The sequence below is a fragment of the Osmerus mordax genome, chromosome 8, assembly GCF_038355195.1.
Source record: "Osmerus mordax isolate fOsmMor3 chromosome 8, fOsmMor3.pri, whole genome shotgun sequence".
In the NCBI taxonomy this organism is placed as follows: domain Eukaryota; kingdom Metazoa; phylum Chordata; class Actinopteri; order Osmeriformes; family Osmeridae; genus Osmerus; species Osmerus mordax.
This window is the reverse complement of record NC_090057.1, coordinates 9,169,202-9,191,367: the sequence shown is the minus strand read 5'-3', so window position 1 is coordinate 9,191,367 and position 22,166 is coordinate 9,169,202. Positions and strand designations below refer to the sequence as shown.

The 22,166-nt window shown below is 45.8% G+C and overlaps 3 protein-coding genes across 7 annotated transcripts in view; 1 reads left to right on the top strand and 2 right to left on the bottom strand.

Moving 5' to 3' along the window:
• Positions 1 to 1,120: 1,120 nt before the first annotated feature.
• LOC136947743 (triadin-like) lies at positions 1,121 to 6,007 on the bottom strand. Of its 3 annotated transcripts, none has more exons than XM_067241908.1 (6): positions 5,611 to 6,007; positions 4,956 to 5,139; positions 4,043 to 4,081; positions 1,936 to 1,995; positions 1,498 to 1,629; positions 1,121 to 1,206 (listed from the first exon to the last, which is right to left on the bottom strand). In XM_067241908.1, exons 2-6 carry the CDS (start codon positions 5,119 to 5,121, stop codon positions 1,184 to 1,186), a joined length of 420 nt encoding a protein of 139 aa, XP_067098009.1. In that variant the 5' UTR covers positions 5,122 to 5,139; positions 5,611 to 6,007; the 3' UTR covers positions 1,121 to 1,183. The 3 variants fall into 3 exon arrangements, with proteins under 3 accessions (XP_067098009.1, XP_067098008.1, XP_067098011.1); XM_067241907.1 differs by having other exon boundaries at positions 4,956 to 5,144; positions 5,611 to 6,006; XM_067241910.1 differs by lacking the exon at positions 4,043 to 4,081 and having other exon boundaries at positions 4,956 to 5,144; positions 5,611 to 6,006.
• A 4,407-nt stretch (positions 6,008 to 10,414) lies between these two features.
• nkain2 (sodium/potassium transporting ATPase interacting 2) overlaps positions 10,415 to 22,166 on the top strand; it is a 33,522-nt gene continuing 21,770 nt past the window's right edge. For all 3 annotated transcript variants that reach the window (XM_067241535.1, XM_067241534.1, XM_067241533.1), the window contains exon 1: positions 10,415 to 11,453. In XM_067241535.1, the coding sequence (XP_067097636.1) occupies positions 11,400 to 11,453 (54 nt within the window). In that variant the 5' untranslated portion in view covers positions 10,415 to 11,399. The remainder of the gene's footprint in view (positions 11,454 to 22,166) is intronic.
• LOC136947766 (GTPase IMAP family member 8-like) lies at positions 17,021 to 21,297 on the bottom strand. Its single transcript, XM_067241946.1, is given in 8 exon segments — positions 17,021 to 17,327; positions 17,330 to 17,557; positions 17,870 to 18,638; positions 18,913 to 19,031; positions 19,172 to 19,885; positions 20,075 to 20,779; positions 20,908 to 20,960; positions 21,221 to 21,297. Coding segments are annotated over 7 exon segments (2,670 nt in total). The 5' UTR covers positions 20,945 to 20,960; positions 21,221 to 21,297; the 3' UTR covers positions 17,021 to 17,229.

The window sequence follows — 22,166 nt, the reverse complement described above, 5'->3', positions numbered from 1 at the left end:
CAGCATGCGGGGATGCAGCCCGTCAAATCGCTTCCCCGTTTTCCCCTGTCAAACCTGGCAACCCTATAGAGTCTTAGCAGCTGCTGCTATGTGACCTCCGCAGCAGGCAGATCTGGTGGAGGCCGCACTCACTCCACAACAGAGAAAAACTCATGTTTTACACATCACACTATAATTGTACCTAAAATGCTTTAGAAATGTTTCCTGAATGAATGCTTCATTACTGTACTGGCTTATTGAGGACACACTGCTTACACCACCAAGTCTTCATCCATGTTCACAATCATCTCAGAGTTTTATGCATGTCCAGTATCATAATAGTTGCCATACACAAGTCTCATTTTCATGGAACATTATAAATAACACATTAATATCATGTTGCTGGGAACTGGATAAATAAATGCTAGGGTTATTGTGCTGACAATGGAATATTCAGTATCTAACAAATCGTCACTCAGGGATAATACTGTAAATTGCTGTCTTGCATCAGTCAAGGTTGTTACAGTTACTGGGGGTGTTTAGAATATTGATTATAAAGATTAGATTACATGAATAGTAGGTTTGGGAACACTGGATGTCCCAGTTGTGCTGTGCTCGTGTGTCGGTGTGTGAATGGATTTGTGTCTGACTGAGTGTGTGTATGCATGTGTGTGTGGGAATATCATTTGAGTGTGTGTGTGTGTGTGTGTGTGTGAATGTACAGTCTGTGTATGTGAGTGTGTGTGTGTGCATCTTTATTGACATGTCCTCTCTGAGCAGATTAGCCTGAGGGCTGAACGTTCTGTAAATAAATAAAACCAACAAATACTGTAGGGAGTCAGGTGGGAGTCAGGTGGCTAAGCGGTTAGGGAATAGGGCTAGTAATCTGAAGGTTGCCAGTTTGATTCCCGGCCGTACTAAATGATTTTGTGTCCTTGGGCAAGGCACTTCACCCTACTTGCCTCGGGGGAATGTCCCTGTACATACTGTAAGTCGCTCTGGATAAGAGCGTCTGCTAAATGACTAAATGTAAATGTATGAACACCACCTTTCAGCCAGTGAGCTGTGTGTGTGAGAGTCTGTGTGTGTGTGTGAGTGAGTCTGTGTACGTGTGTGTGTACGTCCTTAAAGGACAGAAGCATTGAGAGACAAGATTGTTTTTATTCACAAGGTTATCCAAAGACCAATGCACAGTTAGACAGCTTCATAGCTCCTCGTTGTGTACCCCTGAAACACAAAACAGGTTTAAACAGGTTTATAACATAACTGCTATTTTCTTTCTCTTTTTGGCTATGGATTCTCTTTAAAACAATCCTTCACTTAATCTGTTCTTGGCAGTCCCTCAAACACAGCATGTCAAAGCAAAAGGCTTGTTATTCATTGTGCATCCCTACTTACTCACACTAACATACTCGCACACACACACACACACACCTACACACTTACACACACTAACATCCTCACACACACTAACATACTCACGCACAGTAACACACACACTCATATGCAAACACACACCCTCTATTTCTTCTTCCTCAGGTGCAACCAGACTGGATACAAAGGTCATAAGTAGGTTTAGCCAATCAGTGGAGTCCTCTGTAGCATCGCTGACAACCACCACAGGATCAGAGATCACCTGTTGAACACCACCTAATAAAGAGGTAGAGAATGGTAGAGAAGTAAATTATTAGTAGAGTAGATAATTGTGATAGTAGAATGGAGTAGAGCAATTTGGAGTAGAGCATTGAAAGAATAGAGTGGAGTATTAGAAGAGTAGAGTGGAGTATTGGGAGAACAGAATAAAGTATTACAGTAAGAAAATTCAGCAGAGTATATCAGGCGAGTAAAGTAGAGCATATGGAGTTTTGGGAGAGTAAAGTAAGCAGAATATAAGGAGGGTAGTGTGGAGTATTTATAAAGTACAGAGTATAAGTAGGGCAGAATAGAATGTCTTGCCTTTGGACCTGCCTGCCTCTTTCAAGGCCTTCCTGACAGCAGCAGGAGGAGGAGCCAATCCTGCTGGGACCAGACACACATCAGCATGGGGACAATGGAGGGTGGGGGGCGGGTAACAAGGAGGGGGCAACAGTAGAGGTAATAAGAGAGGGAAAAGGGAGGGGTAACAGTTGTGGGTAAAGTAGAGTTAACAGGAGTGTAAAGATATACATGTATCTGCATGAACAGAGACTCAAGGACACATTATGTACTCTTTAATTATATTACTCTGTAATATATACATCTTTATACAAGTATGTAAAGCTATATTATGTACACATCTGAGCACATTACTAACTCACATGGAACAAGATGATACTGTGATCATGCTTTAACCCTTGTGTTATCTTCGGGTCATTCTGACCCATCAGTCATTGTGACCCACCGTCGTATTGCGACAACTTTACCGCATACAAAAACAAAGTGAAGCATTTCTTTTAACCGTCGGGCTGTCTCAGACCCCCCACATTGCGAAGGTTAAAAGAAAATGCTATTTATTTGTTTTTGTATTTGGTAAAATTGGGTAAACACAACGATGGTTCGTTGTGAACCTTTGGGTCATGTGACCCGAAGGCAGTACAAGGGTTAAATCACACTGATCACCAACACACAGTCGACACATGCAGTTAGAGTCTCCATCATTAAACTCCTTACTAAGTGGGCTGTTATGTTGTTTGGCTTGTTATGTCTATTGTGTTTGTCTCTGTCTAATTTCCTCTAGATTTAATTAAATGTGTTCTAACAGATGACGTGACTCATTTCGATATAATACATGCTGCACAAAAATGATCATGACATTTAATCTGAATGTGAAGCGGAAGAGAATATGACCATGAAATGCTGATTGATTCAGTGACATTTGTTTGATTGTCCTTCTGACAAAAACTGTTCTGGAGCATTCTGATGCAGCCTCATTGTGGTTCCCAGGTGTGTGTTCCTGTAGCAGAGATGGTTATGAACTCCCCTTTGGGAACCCAATGATGGCAATAATACAACCAGCTACCATTGTTACCTGTCTTTTACAGGGCAATGTGACACAATCAAAATCTCAGCAACATCCAGTGTGAGTCTACTTAGAATGAAACTGCTGTCACACATGTTGAATAATAGCAGATGGCTGAACAGAAGACTGATGTGAAAAAATGTCACATCAACTATGTTTTGATCAGTATACTATACAGTATGCGACACGGAAGGAGATGAAACAAACTGGGAGCTAGACATGGAGGCTGGGGAACGTGTGTGGTTGGCATGTGTATGGTTAACATGTGTGTGGTTAACTTGTGTGTGGTTAACACGTGTGTGGTTAGCATGTGTGTGGGTTAACGTGTGTGGTTAGCATGTGTGTGGTTAACATGTGTGTGGTTAACATGTGTGTGGTTAACACGTGTGTGGTTAGCATGTGTGTGGTTAACATGTGTGTGGTTAACATGTGTATGGGTTAACGTGTGTGGTTAGCATGTGTGCTGGAGAACATGAGTGTGCTGGAAGTGTTGAGGGTGTGCTGGCCACATCAGAAGGACAGCCCCTCACCATTTTGTTTCAATACTGCCTTATTGTCTGCCATTTCCAAACTCTGCCCTTTATTGAAATGTCATTCTGGGGTGTCTGATTAAGTATGCAGGCCGAGTCTCCATGTTTGTGTTTGATGTGGGAGAGGACTAATTCCCACCCTAACACTTACTCAGAAGACATCTAGCATGCCTAATAGTATTTGAAATCAAACCATCAAATACTCAAATGTTGGCTGTAGCCTGATCAGGTAAGGGCTGATCGGCAGAGCTCCTGATCCATAGAAAACACACAGGCATGGCCAACGGAGCACAGGGATATTAGTCCAGAGCAAACACACAGGCATGGCCAGTAAAGTTAAGTGTTACTTTTCCATAGCAAACACGCAGACATGACCAGTAGAGCACAGAGCTACTTATCCATACCAAACACTAAGACGTGATCAGTAGAGCACAGAGCTACTAATCCATAGCAAACACGCAGGCATGACCAGTAGAGCACAGAACATTGAGGATGAGCAAAATGGAGCAGATCAGGCGGAATATGAATTCTTTACCAGGTGGCAAACAGGGGTCATCACAGTATGATGTATAGTCTGGATGGCATGGCATCATCATGGAGATGTGGTGGTGAGGGGGATGAGGGTGGGAGAGGGAGGGAGGGAGGGTGGAGAGGGATTAGAGATGGGAAAGAGATGTGATACTAAACTAGTGAGAGACTGGGGGCGGTGCGTGGAGGTGTGGGAGTGTGTGTATGGAAGACTGGAGAGGGGAATGGAGGTGTGTATGTAGGGGGGCATGGATGTGAGGAGGTGGAGTATCTGGACAGGAGGGTTACTTGGAATAAGACAGTCTTCAACTCGACAGACTTCTAATGAACGTGAGTTCATCAGATTTACGAGAAATCATGGAGCCCACTTTTGAAATCCAATTCAAAAATGTGAGTTTTTTTGGAAGACCTCTATATGTAAATATGTAAATGAGTTTTAAATGCAGATTAAGTGTGATATGATGATATGAGAGCTGATCATAGTTAAACACATTACACAATCATAATTTGTGTAATTCACAGTCAACTCATCAAAGTGGAAATTGTGAACAAAATAACAACAAAACCATACTAAAAACAGACATCTTCAGAGAACACATTGTGTTCAAAGACATGATAACAACACAACAAAATCAAACTGAGTATGCTGTGATCAGTAAAGATAACTACAAAAAGGATAAACCTAAAGAAGAAGTTTATGTGGAATCCAAAGGCTCAAGAATAACTGGCCAACCTGTTTCCAGCAGAAGTGAACAGGAAGTAGCTGTGTCCAATATAAGTGATATAGGAAGTACCAATGTCCAATATAAGTGATATAGGAAGTACCAGTGTCCAATATGAGTGAAGTAGGAAGTACCAGTGTCCAATATGAGTGAAGTAGGAAGTACCAGTGTCCAATATGAGTGAAGTAGGTAGCTAACCTGTCAGTGTTTTGTAGTCGAGCAGGTCGAAGAGGACAACGGCCACACTGGCCCAGGTGATCAGCAGCGCCACGACCAGCATCCAGCCCATTGGGGACCGGAAGGTCAGGTAGAGGTCATCTAACACTGTCCTTTTAGAGCCCGCCTCCTTGCTGGTCATTACCATGGTAACGGCGGCTGAGGACTGGACTAGGAAACAATGGAGAGACATGTCACCTCTCTTTCTCTTACGTTTCTATAGTGACATCTCATGTCGTCGTGTGTTGAGTGAGCAGCTCTGATTCTCTCCAACAAGCCCTGTGCCTCTGCTGTCTCTGAAAAACAACAGAATAGAAACTGGAAAAGCTCTGGAACATTTGCCAACATGTTGAGCCAGCACTGTTCCATGCCACCATGGCAGGCATTCAGGTCATCAGACCAGCTCTACGATAGTCCACACCATAAGCACCCTCCTATAGTATACATGATCCGGTAGATACTCCTGTACTAACTCCTACTGTGTACAGTATATACACATGTACATATGCCAATATATATTCTCCTATATACAGTACACTTATACATACTCTTATACACATGCCAATATATTCTCCTCCATTCAGTTCACTCCTAAACACTCTTATACTCCCCCCTCTCAGACGTGCAGATACTGTACCTTCCTCTGCCATGGTGCCTACAAACTGTAGGAACTGTCCTGCTCGTTGTAGATCCGTCAAGCTAGCTGTGGAAGCCAGTACCAGGGCCCCTGAACACGTGTATCAATCCCCTGTTAGTCCTCACAGACAGACAGCGAGATGATAACAAAAGCGTTCGAAGATCCAGACTCCAGCAGCACTGGAGCCAGTCCTGCCCAGTACAAAGTGTCTGCTGTTGCTAGTGCCTCTCCGCTCTCCTTGAACCACCAGACAGCAATGATGGAGGGTTCTATTTCCTCCTCAGTGGAGGTTCAGCATCGGGAGGTAGCCGGCTGGGTTAGCAATCCCAGGGAAGAGGGCTGTTTGAGGGCAGAATATGTTGGAGAGTCCCCCTGCCCCTGTGGAAAGCTGAGCTCACCCAGGCTGCATGGGGCGACAAGGTAACCTTACCCCCAGCCTCTCCCTGCATAGCCTTCTGGGAGTTATTCTTAGTTGCAGACACCAGCTGCATTCTGATAGTTCTTTTTTTTTTAGGACACAGGGACGAGAACTACAAAATACAGTTGGGCACACAGAGAAAGACAGAGACAAGGGGTAGAGAGAGAATGTATAAACTGAACACGGACACAGATGAAACCATTATGCAATCAAGATTACAAACTGTATGCCCAGGCACCACAGTGTGTGTGTGTGCTTGTGTGAGGTTGATTATTACTACTCTGAGAAGAACTTGTGTGATAAAGTTAAGTGTTCCTTACAGTGACCCATTAGCCTTTCTTGCATGTTCCTGTAGTTGTACTGCTACTGCATTTGTGTATCTGGGTGCACACTAGCCTACTGGAATTATTTTCATGTGGTCCTAAACTATCAGTTACCATGCCTACCCAGCGTGCTTGCGAACATTAGGCTCTGGGGAACATGGTATAGTGGGGACACACCATCAGTTTCTATCAAAGGCAACTATTCAAAGGAGAGAAAAAGCAGGGGGAAGTGAAAGAGAGAGTGATGGTGTACATGCTGTGTGTTCTCCCTCCCCTCCTCTCTTCCACCTCTCCATCCCTCCTCTCCATCTCTCTCTCCCTCCCCTTCTCATGTCATCCACCTCTCTATCCCTCCTCCCTTCTTCTCTAACTCTCTATCCCTCCCCTTAGCTTTTCCATTTCTCCATCTCTCTCTCCCTCCCCTTCTCTACCTCTATATTCCTCCCTTTCTCCCTCCTCCCTTCCTCTTGCTTGCTACAATCTCCACAGCTCTCCCCATCCCACTTTGATCTGTCTGCCATCATCCAGATGTATGCGCCTGTGTGTGTGTGTGTATTTCTGAAGGTATGTGTGTGCGTGCGTATGAGTTTGTTTTTGTGTGTTAGAAAAAGGGAGATGGAATGGGGTGTCCCCTGGAGGCATGAAGATGCCGTTCAAAGGCTCCATCAACACAATTACAGCCGAACATAAACAAGGTTGATGCGCTTCACACACACACACTTACACAGAATTACATACACCTTCTGTTCCATCCTGAGGGCATGAAGAGAATGGGTTGTGCTGTTCTACAAACCTCACTCACTCCTGGTTTAGTGGTTCGGTAGAAATAACTCTTGAATGCTGCTATGTGTGAATCCTGATCATTAGCTGCTGATCCAGGAGGTGAGCTATCCTTGCTGGCCAGAGGCCACCTCTTATGCTGTCCGTCTGTTTGTCTGAGAATCCACACGGCAGTAACGCAAAACCCTCCCATCTCTCTACAAAACCAGCTACCAGCCACACATACCGGAGCTGTGCATCCGTGCGTGAGGGTGTGTGAGTTTGGATGTGTGCGGGTGTGTACATGTGTGTCTTGTGCGGCTGTCAAGGGTACCTGCTGCACACAAACACAGCCAGCAGGTTGAGCAGCCCCCCCCTCCCCCTCCAGCCGTCTGAGAGCTGATAACAGGATTATCCTTCCCACCGTATCCCAGTCTGAGACACCACTGCTCTCATTACAAACAACGCATCACAATATTCATAATACCAGCTACTCCACCGGTCTCTGGCCTACTCTGACCATGACAAGCTAGGCTTTGAGTGATTCCCAGCTGAGTAGGTGAGGACAGTTCATCTGCAGCAGTACCCCTAACTGTCCACCAGGAGGTGCAGTACTGGCCCACCCAGCAGGTCTCTAGTGCTTTCTTACTGAAATATTAATTATGTCTGGGATCCACCCGGGGCATTGTTGTTGGATTTAATTGGTTCATTATGTGAGCTTACATAAGCAGCCTTCAGCCTGGCTGTAGTCTCACAGGTAGTTTAGACACCTCAGCTTGACAAATGCCAATTCACATACACACACAAACACACACACATACAAGCACACACACATACTCACTTACAAACACACACACACGCAGACACATACACACACACAAACTGAGAGGCGGAGACACACACACACATTGCGCCTATATCTAGGTCAGCCAGATGCCTATAGACCTGACTGCTGTAGGGTTATAATTAGCACTAAAACACTTACTTTGATGCAACAAAACTCTCTCCCTGAACTGGTCTGTGTACTTAGCTGTCCTTTTGGAGTTTGGGATTTGAGTTAACCCTGGTGTACTAAAGTAATGGTCAGGACTTTTATACCAGAGTCAGGGATGTTGTGGAGAGAGGAAGGAGGGCAGGAGAGGCCAGGGCAAGAGACGATGGAGAAGGGGAGAAGATCAGAAATGAGGAAATGCTGCTTAAAATTCAGTTTATAGCATCACAGGAGCTCTGTAGACAGCAGTTCAGGATTTTTTTAAGGATCGATATCTCAGATGGTCTTCTGTGTAAACGGCCTCTCACCCAGACTGAACGAAAACGGTCTCACACACACCACGCATATCATAGCATGGGCATGGAGACAGAGGCAGAAAGAATGAGAGACAGAGAGGTACAAAGACAGGAAGAGAAAGAAACAAAGAGAGGAAGAGAAAGAGACAAAGGGAGGAAGAAAGAAACCAATAGGTATGGAGAGAGGCTAAGAGAGAGAGAGGCAAGTTGAAGGAGATAGCCTTTTCACACCTCAGTTCCAGTCAATAACTGCTGCTTAACACTCACACACAGTTTATTTTTGTCCGTGTGAAGCTAACTGCACCTCTAGTGAGTCCTGAAAGACTTCAGTTGAGGAACTAGCGACAGTAGCAGTAGTAGTAATTATATTTCAGTCCTTACTAGGCGTCCAAGCAGGGAAGCAGCAGGAGTCCTACTGCTGTATAACAGATTATTAGGATTCCTCTGGTAGGAGGAAACCTATTGGAACTGTTAGTTTTGTTAGGATTCCAAGATATCCTGGATTCAAGTATTTTTTGTTCGTTTTTTGCGTAAGTTCTATCTGCGCGTGAGGTCTAATAATACACAACATTCTCGAATGCAGACACACAGGCAGGCACAGTCATGCCGACACACAGGCAGGCACATGCAGACACACAGGCTGGCAGGCAGGCAGGCACATGCAGACACACAGGCAGGCAGGCAGGCACATGCAGACACACAGGCTGGCAGGCAGGCAGGCACATACAGACAGACAGGCAGGCAGGTAGGAAGCAGAGATCAGTGTTAGAACGGTCTGAGGCTGTCAGGGGCAGACAGCAGAATCTGGCCTGGAGATAAGTAATAAACATACCCCCATCTCTATCTACATCTCTCTCTCCTTTCTCAGTCTCCCTTTCTCTCTACTCTCCTTGCCTTCCCTCCATCCCCATCTTTCTCCACCCTGTCCTCGACTTCTCTCTCCTCATCTCTCTCTCTTTCTTCTTATATCTTCTCTCTCTCCGTGTCTATGCCCTCTCTCCATCTCTCGCTCTCTCTCTATATCTTGGTGTATTACGCTCAGAGGCAATGCTAGGAAGGCCATGCTGAGATTACTCTCTCTCTCTCTCTCTCTCTCTCTCTCTCTCTCTCTCACACACACACACACACACACACGCACACACACACACACACACACACACACACACACACACACACACAGCATCAGTTTGGTCTAATATAAGATATCAGCCAGAGGAGGATGGGATGTCACACCCGGGACAGAAGCTCACAGTAAATACCTGGAGCTGTCCCTTAGATCATCCTGATAATGAAGCTATATGGAACACACTGCTACAGGTGTGTGTCGGGGGACGGGTGTGCGTGTGTGTGAAAAGGTTGAGGTAGGTGAGAAAGTGAGAGAAACTCTCTCTCCTACTCCTCTCCAGAGTAGGAGAGAGAGAGAGAGAGAGAGAGAGAGAGAGAGAGAGAGAGAGAGAGATATGAGGGAGAAAGAGCGAGAAAGATAGAGTTAGGTAGAGGTACAGTTAGAGTGAGTGTGTGGGAGATGAGTCAACTTAGAGCTGGGTGTGTAGGGTGTGTAGACCACTTTGGATGTTATCACCATATAGCGTTGTCAATGAAAATGGAACGTATCAAGAAATCACATCAAGAAATCCTGCCATCGGCTGCATGTCACACTCCTGCACAGCCCATCGATCTTGTCTGCCACCTTAACCTGTCGCTAACTCATCTACTCTGAATCTACACCTACAACACAACCTTCACCTCAACATCACCTCAATATTCGACAAGTCCTCGCCAATCAGGCTTACTGCCAGACAGACCCGAAAGCTAATCCGTTATTCGGTGCTGGTTTCTGCCCTCGGCAGCGCTCTATAGCCTATCATATCTCTTCGGCACAGCGTGAGAAAGGAACCTCGCCGCCTCCCCGCGGTGAGAGACGCTGCGTGCGGCTCATTCAATCTGGAGCGTCAGATGGTGGGGCTGGCGACAGCGCAAGGTGCACCGCGTCGTTCTATTGTCCCCGTTTTTACTGGATTGTCTCGGCCACCGACCACAGGCTGTCAACGATACAGTAACCAACTGAACCTGCGCTTAAATAATGGTAAATGTTTTTTTTCTTTCTATAAGTTAATAAATGGAATTGAAACAGGAGAACGCACGGAACTGAAGATACCCTGTTCAGCTTCAACGCTTTCTGACAAGAACGGATATAATTCAACTGATATAATCTGCTGCACTCGTCTTTCTAAGACTGAAATTAACATTTAAAATACGGATACTTCATCCTCGGATGGTTTACATCCCACATATTATTTTTGAGTTGTCTTCAAGCCTTAAGAGATATAGAGGTTTATCAGGCTTCGGTTACATTTCTTCAAGAGCCCAAGGCAACCTTTCCCGGGAGGGAGGAGCGAGGAGACTAGAGGAACCGTCTCCGTCAACAACATTGCATTGTTTCTCTGCAAAAGACCATATCAAGGCGACATTGATATGCTAACATTACTGCAATGATCCAAGTGGCCTGGATATAGCCTTGTGTTTGTAGTGCTTGGCGTGCCTGGGTGCATTGATTACCAATTTAAGACATCAGGCGCAGCCAGTAATCCATGTGTTTTATCTTGTTTTATCTAATGGTTTGCTTATGATCTATTTGCCAAGATAATGCGGCTACATAAGAACCACGGACTTTCGAAAGGTTGAACAACTTGACATTCAATCCACATTTGCCCTGTGTTAGATTAAATAGTATGAAGGATTAGCAAATTGAACCAATCCGTTTTCCCTGTTTGCCTTTACACTTGAATTGTGTTATAGGCTACACTGCGCACCAATCCTACAGACTATAGTTTGGATAGAGCCTAATCAACTTCTTTGCGTCTAAACATTATCCGAAACCTCTGCTCACACGTTCCGCGGCCAAGCAGTCCTCGCCCCTACCCGGTTACCAAGAGGCTACGGAGATTTGGGAGTTACAGCGACCCACGTGGAGGGAGAACTGCCGTGGACCGGCAGACACCATGGGTTGTTGCAGCGGCCGGTGCACGCTGGCTTTCATCTGCGGCATGCAGCTGGTGAGTTGTTGCTGTTGATGGTGATATGTAGCGGAACCCTATATTGTGTGGGCGCAGGTTAAATGACTTCTGCTTCTAAACCTAAAGTTGCGACAGTGTAATGCAAATAGCGATTAATAGTTTAGGGGGATTCTCTCCCACAAAAAAAAGATAATAAGGGGCTCTGAATTACACAAAGGGGAGTGCGCCTAGGCCAGCTGCACCCCCGGTGCTCCCAGTCTATCTGCACGCACGAGATCTTCCTCACCAGCTGTGCCACCGGAGAATGGTGCCAGCTGGGGCGGGGATATCGACTGTAGGCGATGTTTGCGCTTCTCCTCCGCACTCGAACGCAATTAGCTTTGTGTTGTCTCGGAGTCACAGAGTTTGAGTCACAGAGGCAGCCCCATTCGTTGTTTAACGAAGCTGTCATGTGTTCATTTATGACTCGGTAGATGAAGCAGGTGTGAGTGACTGGAGGTGATACACCATGCTCCCTAGCAGGGATGATTCCAGCTGATGCTGATGTCCCTATACTGGACAGTCTTAGGCATACTTACGGTGTGTTCAGGTGAGTAGGCGGGTCCAGTCTTTGTTTCATAGGCCTGTCGTCATGGAAACACCTGGTGGTCTCAGATGTTCCACCAGACATTGTGTGGGTAACAAGCCTCGGCCTCCTGGGGATGTCACCATGATAATGTGACTTATACAGTGATTCACCATTACTGTCACTGCTAGGGGGCGTTTCAACAACTACAGCCCTCCACACACCATCTGGTGTCACATGATGAATCACCCTGTCCTGATAGGTCACAGCAGCCCACACCCCAGGGCAGGTGCGGCTAGCCCTCGGGGAGTGTGCATGTGCAAGGGGAGGGAGGAGGGGGGGAATGGATTGGTCATTTTGACTGCTAGCCTTAACTGTGAATACTGTCGTTAATGCAAATAGTTCAAACTTTTTATTGAGTATCTTAACAGGCCAGTTTCACGTCAAATAAATACAAAGGGCAGTATGGTTGTTGGTATGTGCCCAAAACCAGTTGGTTTCTCAGGTGGGTCTCATGACAACAGAAAACATGGTCTCTGCTGAAAAGTGTGGGTAGGGGATATTCTCATGAATAATCCTTTTGGGGCTTTCTGAAATGTTCAAAGTGAAAAGAAAATATGAACACATCCAATGATCATGTACAATCTCTCCCGGTGATTGACAATCAGAATCAATCAGAATCAAGACCAGGATTGATGTGTTAAGCTGTGCATGGGTATCAAACATAGGAGTTTAACAAAAGAAAATTGTTTTTGGTGTTTAGCTACTCTTTAAAGCTGGTAGCTATAACCAGCTGTGTATGTGGAGGACTTGAGGGTCTGCTAATTGGCAGTAAAACACATCATTAGGAGTAGCACATTAGGCTTATTGAACCATGGAGGCTTCATCGCGCAGACTGACTGCTCAAATCTCTGTGGTCTCCAAACTAATAAACAGAGTCACTAATCACTTGCTGTGTACATGGAGTTTATATGAAAACACTGGCTGGATATCATTGCACTAATGCTGTGTTTAATGTGTCTACGTTTTAACTTGGCTAATAGTGTGGCATTCTGTTCCAGGCCGATCTGTGTCAGGCTAATGCTGGCTTTGAAAACCTCGACCTGACATTCTGATCGAATAAGCTAATACGGAACAGCATTCCCAGTGTACTGGTGCTACTTTGCAGCTCAAAATGAAGATGAATTGGAAATCCAATCAAAGACACAAACTGGGGGTGCTCCAGTGGCTCACGAGCAGCATACTGAATGTGCTGAGGCTGCAGCCAGGCTGATTCCAGCCAGGGCCGTTTCGGCATGTCTTCCCCTCTCTCATTCCCCTGCCTCTCTTGTCTAGATTGATCTGTCATATCAAATAAAGCATAAAATGCTCCAAAATATATTTAGAAGCCAAACCTTTGCCCTCATTACTAAAGCCTGGGTTCCAACTCTGTTTTGGTGAAATAGTAAACAGGCCTGTGATGTTACTCGGACCACTATGCTTCTCAGACCAGTTATATTATTCTTACCAGTTATGGTACTCAAACCAGTTCTGCATAATTAGAGTTTTGATGATACATGCAGCAGGAGACAAATCAACTTGACAGCATGAATGTGTTGTTAGAGGCCAGAGTCCTATAGTGTTGTATAACCAGCACTGCTGTCAGCAGAGGGGGGTGTGTGTGTGTAGGGGGGTGGGGGCTAAATTGGACACAGTCTACAAACCAGATGGCTGCAGCCATGGCCCTTTATGTAGATAATTGGCTTTGAGTTGTTTGAGTCCAGCTTTTTATACCAGTGATTGTCAACGGCATGAGTTTTCCCTGGATATCCTCACAGGCCCAACACAGACAGCAGGTCCAGTGGCAGCAATCAGACAGTAAATCAACGCGTGCTCCAAAACACACAGCAATCCTATGTCCTTATTTAAATAGAGCATGAAGAATGGGACATGTTGCCTTTTTGATCTCTTCCTCTGACATCCAAAGCAGTGCACCAACCCTGCCCCATGAACTGTGGAAGTGTTGGGGTTAGGCCTAATTGTAACAACTTAAGCAGTAGTCTACTGGCAGTGTGGCTTGATACCCTTCTTTCCCCTCATCCTGAGAACCCTGTAGCTAACTAACAATAACAGATAGTGAACCTTTCTAAGGTGCTAGACTAGAAACATCCAGATTTCTAACCAGGGCTAAGCAAACCACAGGAGCATCTGCACCTACACTGATAACAGGCCCAGAGCTGTAGGCAGACTCTGTTTGACTGGCAGGCAGAGAGATCTTCAGGGGAGGCCTGCTAGCTGGAGAGATGCTGCCACTGGTATCTGACAACTCAGAATGATTTAATGACTCTACACTTGTAATAAATCAGTCACAATTTAACATGTCCTATACATTTGAGCTGTCACGGTGTGAGTGTGGGTGTCTGTTCTGGTGTGTATGTGTGCCTGTGTGCAGGCACTTGCTAGATTAAATCTTTCCATCCAGAAGGTTACACCCATTGCTTTAAACCTACTGTATTCCATTAACCTATCTTCTCAGGCCTGTCCATCTGCTGTCAGTGGGGACATCAAACTTACAGCTACCAGTGTTAACAGAGACTAGCTCCTTGTGCTAACAACTAACAGCTACCAGTGCTAACAGATACCTATGCTGACAGCTACCTGCTACCTGCACTAATAGGGCTAACAGCTATGTGCACTAGCAGTCTGGTGTTGTATGGGGAGTAGTGATTTAGTGTGGAGTACAGCAGCCTAATGTACTGTATGTGTGGTAATGTTCTGTAGTCTTGAGTACAGCAAGCTGGTGATGAATGGGGGTTGATATTTGGCGGCACTGTCTTGCATGTGTAGATGAGCTGCACTGAGATCCTTTGCAACAGCAGGTGTAGTTGATCTCTGGGCTGTATATGTGCTCCAGTAGGTATGAATACAACCTTCTGACAGCACATCACACCCTTGAAGAAGGCAGCATGTTAATGACTTTAGATATCCATGTAAAATGGTTATTCTTTTTTCCTTTCTCGCTCATTCGCTTTCCAGCCATTTGACTAGTTCACGGAGCTGTGACGGCCTGGCAGTTCTAGAGAGGCTGAGAGGCAGTGGAGCGCGTAAAGGCCTGTTAGAGAGGCCGGAGGCTGCCAGGGAGACTGGAGGAAAAACTGTCAAAGAGAGAGACAGGATGATGGATTTGGAGATGGGGGGCGGGGACCACGGTTGAAAATGGAGAGAGAAGAAGGGAGGAGGCGGGTAGAGAAGCGGGGCGAGCAGGCATGACTGGACACAGGGTTCAATGAAAGCACATCAGAGGCATTCTGCAGGATAATTATGGGATGACCGGAGGCGAAACCATGGCTTTGAAGAGGGTAGAGGACAGAAAATTGTGGGGGTCAGATGAATGTAGCTGGTAGTGTTGGACACTGTAACGTGTTAACAGGGAAAACTGTTTTCCATGTTACATAGACAAAGAAACTAAGACCAATGATACCCCTCCCTACATGGAGCTGGCTTCATGTTTAGGAAACAGGCCAAAGGTGCATTTGAGAAGCATACTAGCATGCCCATGTTGTGGTGATGGTTCTGGTGTCTGTCACTTCATTATAATAGACATGTTCCCCTTGTTGTGTTTATAACAACAAATACCCAGAATGCTTCAATGCCTGTGATGAGTCTTTGTAGTGATCACCTTCGATGCTGTCGCACTCTCCCTCATTCCTCCCCAACCCTGCTCCCGCCCTCATCTCTCCTGAACCATACTCTCTCCCTCATCTCTCCTGAACCATACTCTCTCCCTCATCTCTCCCCAATCCTGCACCTTCCCTCATCCCTCCCAAACTCTTCTCCCCCTCATCCCCTCTCAACTCTGCTCTCTTCCTCATCCATCCCCAACCATGCTGTCTCGCTCTTCTCTTCGTAACCCTGCCCTCTCATCTCTCACCCTGCTGGTACACCACTAACCCTCCCAAACCTGCTGATCCCTCTCTAACCCAGCCACGAGACGCTTTGCATTCACATGATCAGGAGTTGATTGATAGAAATGGGCGGAGACAGTTCATAATGGCAGTTATGTCAGCGGTCCAATTCTCATCCAGGCGTTTCTGAGTGACGGGGATGATGGCAAATGACTGAGTGACTGAGTAGCTCACACCTTGGTCAGCATGCCCCTCCCACAAGCACTGAGGACGAGAGGTGGGGTGAAGGACAGATGGGAGGAGAGGGGGTGGGTGTTAGAGAGGAGAGGGGACAGTGAAAGGACAGGGAAGGTAGAGGAGAGGGGAGGTGGAGAGGAGCAGGAAGATGGAAGGGGAAAAAAGAGAGGAGAGTGGAAATACGATGGAACATGAGCTGTCTTCAATAACAAAAGACCTTCTTGTGCTAGCTAACATTAGATGTCTAGAGGATCATTCTGCTAGTTTTGTTAACTAGCAATAAGCTGTCCAAAGGATCAGCCATTTTTTGCTGTACTACATGAAGACTGGAAGAAAACAGTGTTCACTCTGGATAAAGTATATTATATATAAATATATAAAATATATTTTTTAATTACAGTGAAAATTAGGTATACATTACATTACATTTATGCATTTAGCAGACGCTTTTATCCAAAGTGACTTCCAAGAGAGAGTTTTACAAAGTGCATAGGTCACTGATCATAACAACGAGATAGCCTCAAACATTGCGGGTAGCCAAACATGAAGCATACATTGTGAAAACCAAATAAGTCCCAAATGGAAGAACAATAAGAGCATGTAGTTAGAAAAGTTACAATTAAAAGGCAAGAACCTCAAAAGCAAGCAACAATAATATATTTCACGGTGAGTACAATCATTTAAGACACTTACAACAAACCAACAAGAGCAACAAGTCTCTCAATAAGAGTCATTGTGATCCTGGAGGAAACTAACATCAGGTCCAGCCAATCATTCCTAAGTGCTGTATAAAGGTATAAAGTAAGTATAAAAATAGCTTTGCTCCAGCAACCATCACTCAGACTAACAAGGTGTATCAACATTGCACACATTGAATTGTACAACATTGTATTCTTTTGTTGTTGAGTGGTTTAGAGATGATTTGAACCTTGAGTACTTTCATAATGTCTGTCGTCTATTGTCTGTGTTGACTCTAATGTGTATCATGATGGATGCCTCATCTTTCTGCAAAGCAAATCCTTAAAATAATGTAACCTGAACTTGATAACATTGGATACAGTAGTCACAATACAACACAAACCCTCCTCCTGTACTTTGTTCGAAAAAGCAAATCCACGTATCTCTCTTTTTATTTATCTCTGTCTACCTTCTCATACATGTGCTCGCCCTCAATAAACAACTGGTGTTGTTGTTCCGCGGTGACTCTGGGTGTTGTCGGGTATGCGGGTCGGCTTCGCTGATGCAGGTATCATATAATGATGAGCTGTCACATTCAGGTGGCTGCCCTTCTTCATAGTAGGAGTACTCTGAGGAGAAGGCGTCTCCACTCACTGACCCGTACCCTGATGTGCAGGCTAGAGCATGTCTCCTCATCAGCCAGTCGGACACCTTGCCTCCTGCCCCGTAGACACAGTACAGGTAGGAGCTCCCGTCCTCTGACGGTGCCCCTCCGCTCACTGAAACACAATGTAACACACACAAGTTTACGATACTCAGTATCATCCAGCTCTTTGGGCTTAGTTGGAGACTTTGTTGCAATAACATATGATGGGGCCCTTTTAGGGGGCTAAAATGTATCCAATGTGTTACAGTCCTGATATTGTTATATCACTGGGGGGTATGTCTTCTATTGATACTCACTACTGTGGAGGATGTGTTCTATTGATACTCACTACTGTGGAGGATGTGTTCTATTGATACTCACTACTGTGGAGGATGTGTTCTATTGATACTCACTACTGGGGAGGATGTGTTCTATTGATACTCACTACTGGGGGGTGTGTGTTCTAGGCTGCCCCTCCTCCTCCTCATAGGCAGTAATGGCTCCTCTGGCTCGGTCAGCACAACCTTCAACATCCGGTCTATTAGATCCTCCTCCCTCCTCTTGCACTCCTCTTCTCTCCTTCTCCACTCCTCCTCCTTGTTCACCCACTCCTCCTCTTTACTCTTCCACGCTTTCTCTCTGTCGCTCAACTTATCCACTTTTGTTACGAGTTTATGTAACACAGACCGTCGTCGTCTTAAGTCTGTGTTCCTGATGCTCATGTCTGCTGAAATATCTTCAACACTGAGCACCGCAAAGTGGCCCATGTTTCTCCTGGTCATTTCCTCTATCTTCTCTATCAGCACGGTGACATCAGCAATGTCTTTTGTGTTCTGAAGAACATGGTACCTGTAACCACATTTCTCCACCAGCCATTGGAGGGCTTCCCCTTCTCCCTGGATGTGCTGCTCAATAGCCCTGTCCCCTAGCCAGTAGCCCCAGGTGAACAGAACTAGGGTGTATCTCCACACCCTCTCCCCGAGAACCTTCATGTGCTCCTCCAGAGCCCTCCTGTCTCTCTCAGAGAAGGAAGAAGAGAGTGGAACCACCAGGAGGAAGACGTGAGGGCCGGGGGAACACAGGCTGAGGCCGTGCTCTCTGAGCTGCTCTGAGGAGTCAGTGTCCCAGCCGGGGGATTCTATCACCTTCAGGTTCCTCCCAGCCAGCTGTCTCTGTCTCATCACATACGGGGTTGGTTTCCTCTCAGCACCAAACTCCTTTGAATGGAAACAGGAGATGTACTACAAGTGAGGTGAAACACATCTTTATGCCAAATTATCAACTCACATCAGGATTGCCAACTAAAGGAAAACAACAACCCAAAAAATATTACGGTAAACTAAAAATAGGTATTCATTTCCGGAACGGCTGGGTGTTTCCTGTCTTACTGGTTATGTTTCTTGTACGCATGACATGGCAAAAGTATGCAGGTACTATTTAATTGCATTCCCACACACACGCATTACTCCATTTTCCTGCGTTAAGTACCTTTGGTAAAGCTGTGTCCAACACTGCATCTTTCAGTATCATATTGGCAGCAACACTCTTCCCAGTATTGCTTCTGCCCAGCAGCAGCATCCTTAGCTCTGTCTGCTTAAGGTCTTCTCCTGTCAGACAAGTACACAAACTCACTTTTGCTATTATCCTGACTATAAGTACATCAACACACATTTGCTAACATTCTGACCACGTACACATCAACACACATTCATTTAACACAAAAAATGAATATCGGAAAGGTCTTTACCTTCAAATAAAGCCCTTAGTAATGTTCTTTGTCGATTTACCGTCCTCATGGTAATCTCTGCTCCTCTATCCACCTCTCTCTCGGCCTGCCGTAACACCTTTGAAACATCTCTGTCGGTCTCATAATAGCCTCCTCTGTTTCCCGCCACCATCTCCTCTATCTTGTCCAGCAGCTCTGAGACCTGAGAGCCATCCTCTCTGCTTAAACCGTCGAGGACGTGATACCTGTTCCCACATTTCTCAACAAGCCACTGGAGAGGCTGTCCTTCGCTCTCGATGTGCTGCTCAACGGTAGTGCCTCTTATCTTGTCTCCATGTGTGAACAGCATCATAGTGTGGCTCCAGACCTTCTCAGTGAACAGGTCCATGTGCTGCTCCACAGCTACTCTGCTGCACTCTGGGAAGGCCGTGTCCAGGGGAACCACCAGCAGCACAGCGTGGGGACCAGGAGGACAGAGTATCACACAGCGTTGGATTTCCAGCTTGTCCAGCTTGGGGGTTTCTTCCAGGGTGTTTCTATAGAACCAACCTGGAGAGTCGACCACCTCCAGATTTCTTCCTGATGCGACACCGCGGGCTCTCTCACTGCTTGTCGTTCGTTTACACCCAACCTCAAACGCTTCTCTCCCCAGGATGATGTTTGCTGCTCTGCTCTTCCCAGCCAGGTGGCTGCCTGTTAGCACAATCCTCATGTCGGACAGCCTTTTGGATTCATCTGGGAGAAAGAGGATTTCAGTTTGTAAATGATCATTTTTATTAATCTGATCATTTATAATAACTTACAGAATGATAATGAACAATTAACAGTCATTTCAATTCAGTTGAATTTAAATTCACATCACTAGATTGAAAGTCCCTCTAGAATTGAAGTTTACATTCTGTAAAACAGTGTTTCATGACTGACCTATTTGACTGCGGAGTCTAGATCTTTGACTCTGTACTTCACTGATCCTATCTTCAGCTCTTTTCTTGATACATCTCATCTTCTCCCCCAGTTCATGAAACCCCCCTTTCACAACCATGTAGTGGCCTCCTCTGTTTCCTGCCACCATCTTGTCTATTTTCTCCAGCAGCCCTATGATCTGAGTGCCATCACCACAGTTCCCAATGTCCAGAAAATGACAGCGGTCTCCAGCTTTCCGGACAAGCTGCTGGATAACAGGCTGTCCTCTGATTAGCTCTTGCAGAGACGTGGAGAGTAGTGGAGCCTCTGCTGTGATGACTATGATAATGTGTCTCCAGACCTGTTTAATGAACAGAGAGCTCAGGTGTTCCTCCAGGGCAGCTCTGTGTTCCGCATCGAAGGGACATTCCACTGGGATGATGAGGAGGAAGGCGTGGGGTCCTGGAGGACAGAGGTACACGTTCCGCTGTAGTTCCTGTTGGTCCAACTGAGGGGTCAGAAACAGCGGACAGGGCCACATACAGCCTGGAGTATCCACCACTGTCAGCTTCCTGCCCCACACTTCCTGTTGTCTCAGGATGTTCTTAGCATTTCTGGCTCCCGTCTCAAAGACATCTCCTCTCAGGAGAAGGTTGCCCACAGAGCTCTTAGAGCAGTCCTGTCTCCCTCCAAGACCCCTCCCTCCTAGTAGCACTATCCTCAACTCTGATTGGTGGTAGCCATTTGAAAGAAAGAAAGAACGTTTATAATGATTAGATCATTTATTCTTTTACAGCACCAAGATAGTGACTTTAAGGACTAATGTCCGGGCTACTGGTAACCACTGTACTCACCAGCGACAGCTACAGACCCCCCTGAAGCCATGCTCATCTCTGCTCCCTCACCACTGGGAGACACACAAACAGAACTGAACATGTGTTTTCACAATAATGTAGTCTAGTATGAAGTACTGTATGACATAGTGGGCAAACTGTCAGTTCACCAAGCCCCACTCCTCCCTGTGCCATTCTCCTCTCGTCATTTCATTAAATGCGACGCTGATTTCAAAACAACATTGTAAAACGTCTTTACTGTGACAATGTTATTCCAATTTGATTTCTCTTCTGACTCAAATGTGTTGAAAATGTGTGAAAGCATGTTACTTACCAAATAATGTACTTCAAATATACCACAACAGACTTGTTCAGTAGACGGTCAGAGCAGTGTGATGGCGTCTGATCTGATGTGTTGCTTATATATAAGGAAGTAGAGCCGAGAGCCCACACAACAGCTTTCTTCTCCCGCATTCTCTCCACATTACACAGAACAGGTTTCTCTAGTTGTGTCAACCACCTATCCAAACACACTCCTAAAAGCATAACCCTAACCCTAATATGTTCAGTTCATCTACATCTGCCACTACAGTGGCCATCTACAAGTATAATGTTGAGGAGTCACCTAGGTTGTGATAGTGTTGCATTTAGCAGTTTGCTGTATCCAGATTGCTGTGTCGACATTGCTGTTCACAGTGCACTAGTAAAGTGTCCAGGATTTTATTCATGTCTTTGGCAGTAGTTGTTGGAATGTATGGACTTGTGGATATGTGAAAGAATTTGTGCATGATTTGAATGATGGCAGGGTGTTGCATGCATACACACACTCACACACACTCACACACACACACACGCACACACACACACACCCACACAGATGCCGAAGCAGGGTAAGAAGAGAGGGTAGAGGGACATGGAGGTCAAGTCTGAGAGAAGGAGGGAGGGAGCCAGAGGGGGAGAATAAAACAGAGAGTAGGGCTGGAGAGGGAGATAGAGTGACAGTGGGAGTGGTGTGTGTGTGTGTGTGTGTGTGTGTGTGTGTGTGAGAGAGAGAGAGAGAGAGAGAGAGAGAGAGAGAGAGAGAGAGAGAGAGAGAGAGAGAGGCTGGGGGCCAGGGCATAAGCCAACCATATATCTGGTGTCGAAACCACTTGACTGCTGGAGGGTGACTGGAATCAGAGAAACTGTTCCAAGCTTTTGGCTCTGATTGATCTGTTATCTCTCCCCTGGTCTGTGTGTGTGTTCACATGTGGTGTGTGTAGGTGTGCATGCATGTATGT

Coding starts and splice junctions, on each gene's coding strand:
- LOC136947743 (XM_067241907.1), bottom strand. Junction 4,082..4,955: donor CGACTACAAAACACTGACAG/GTTAGCTACCTA, acceptor CATGCCATCCAG/ACTATACATCATACTGTGAT. Junction 1,207..1,497: donor TGAGGAAGAAGAAATAGAGG/GTGTGTGTTTGC, acceptor TTTGTGTTTCAG/GGGTACACAACGAGGAGCTA.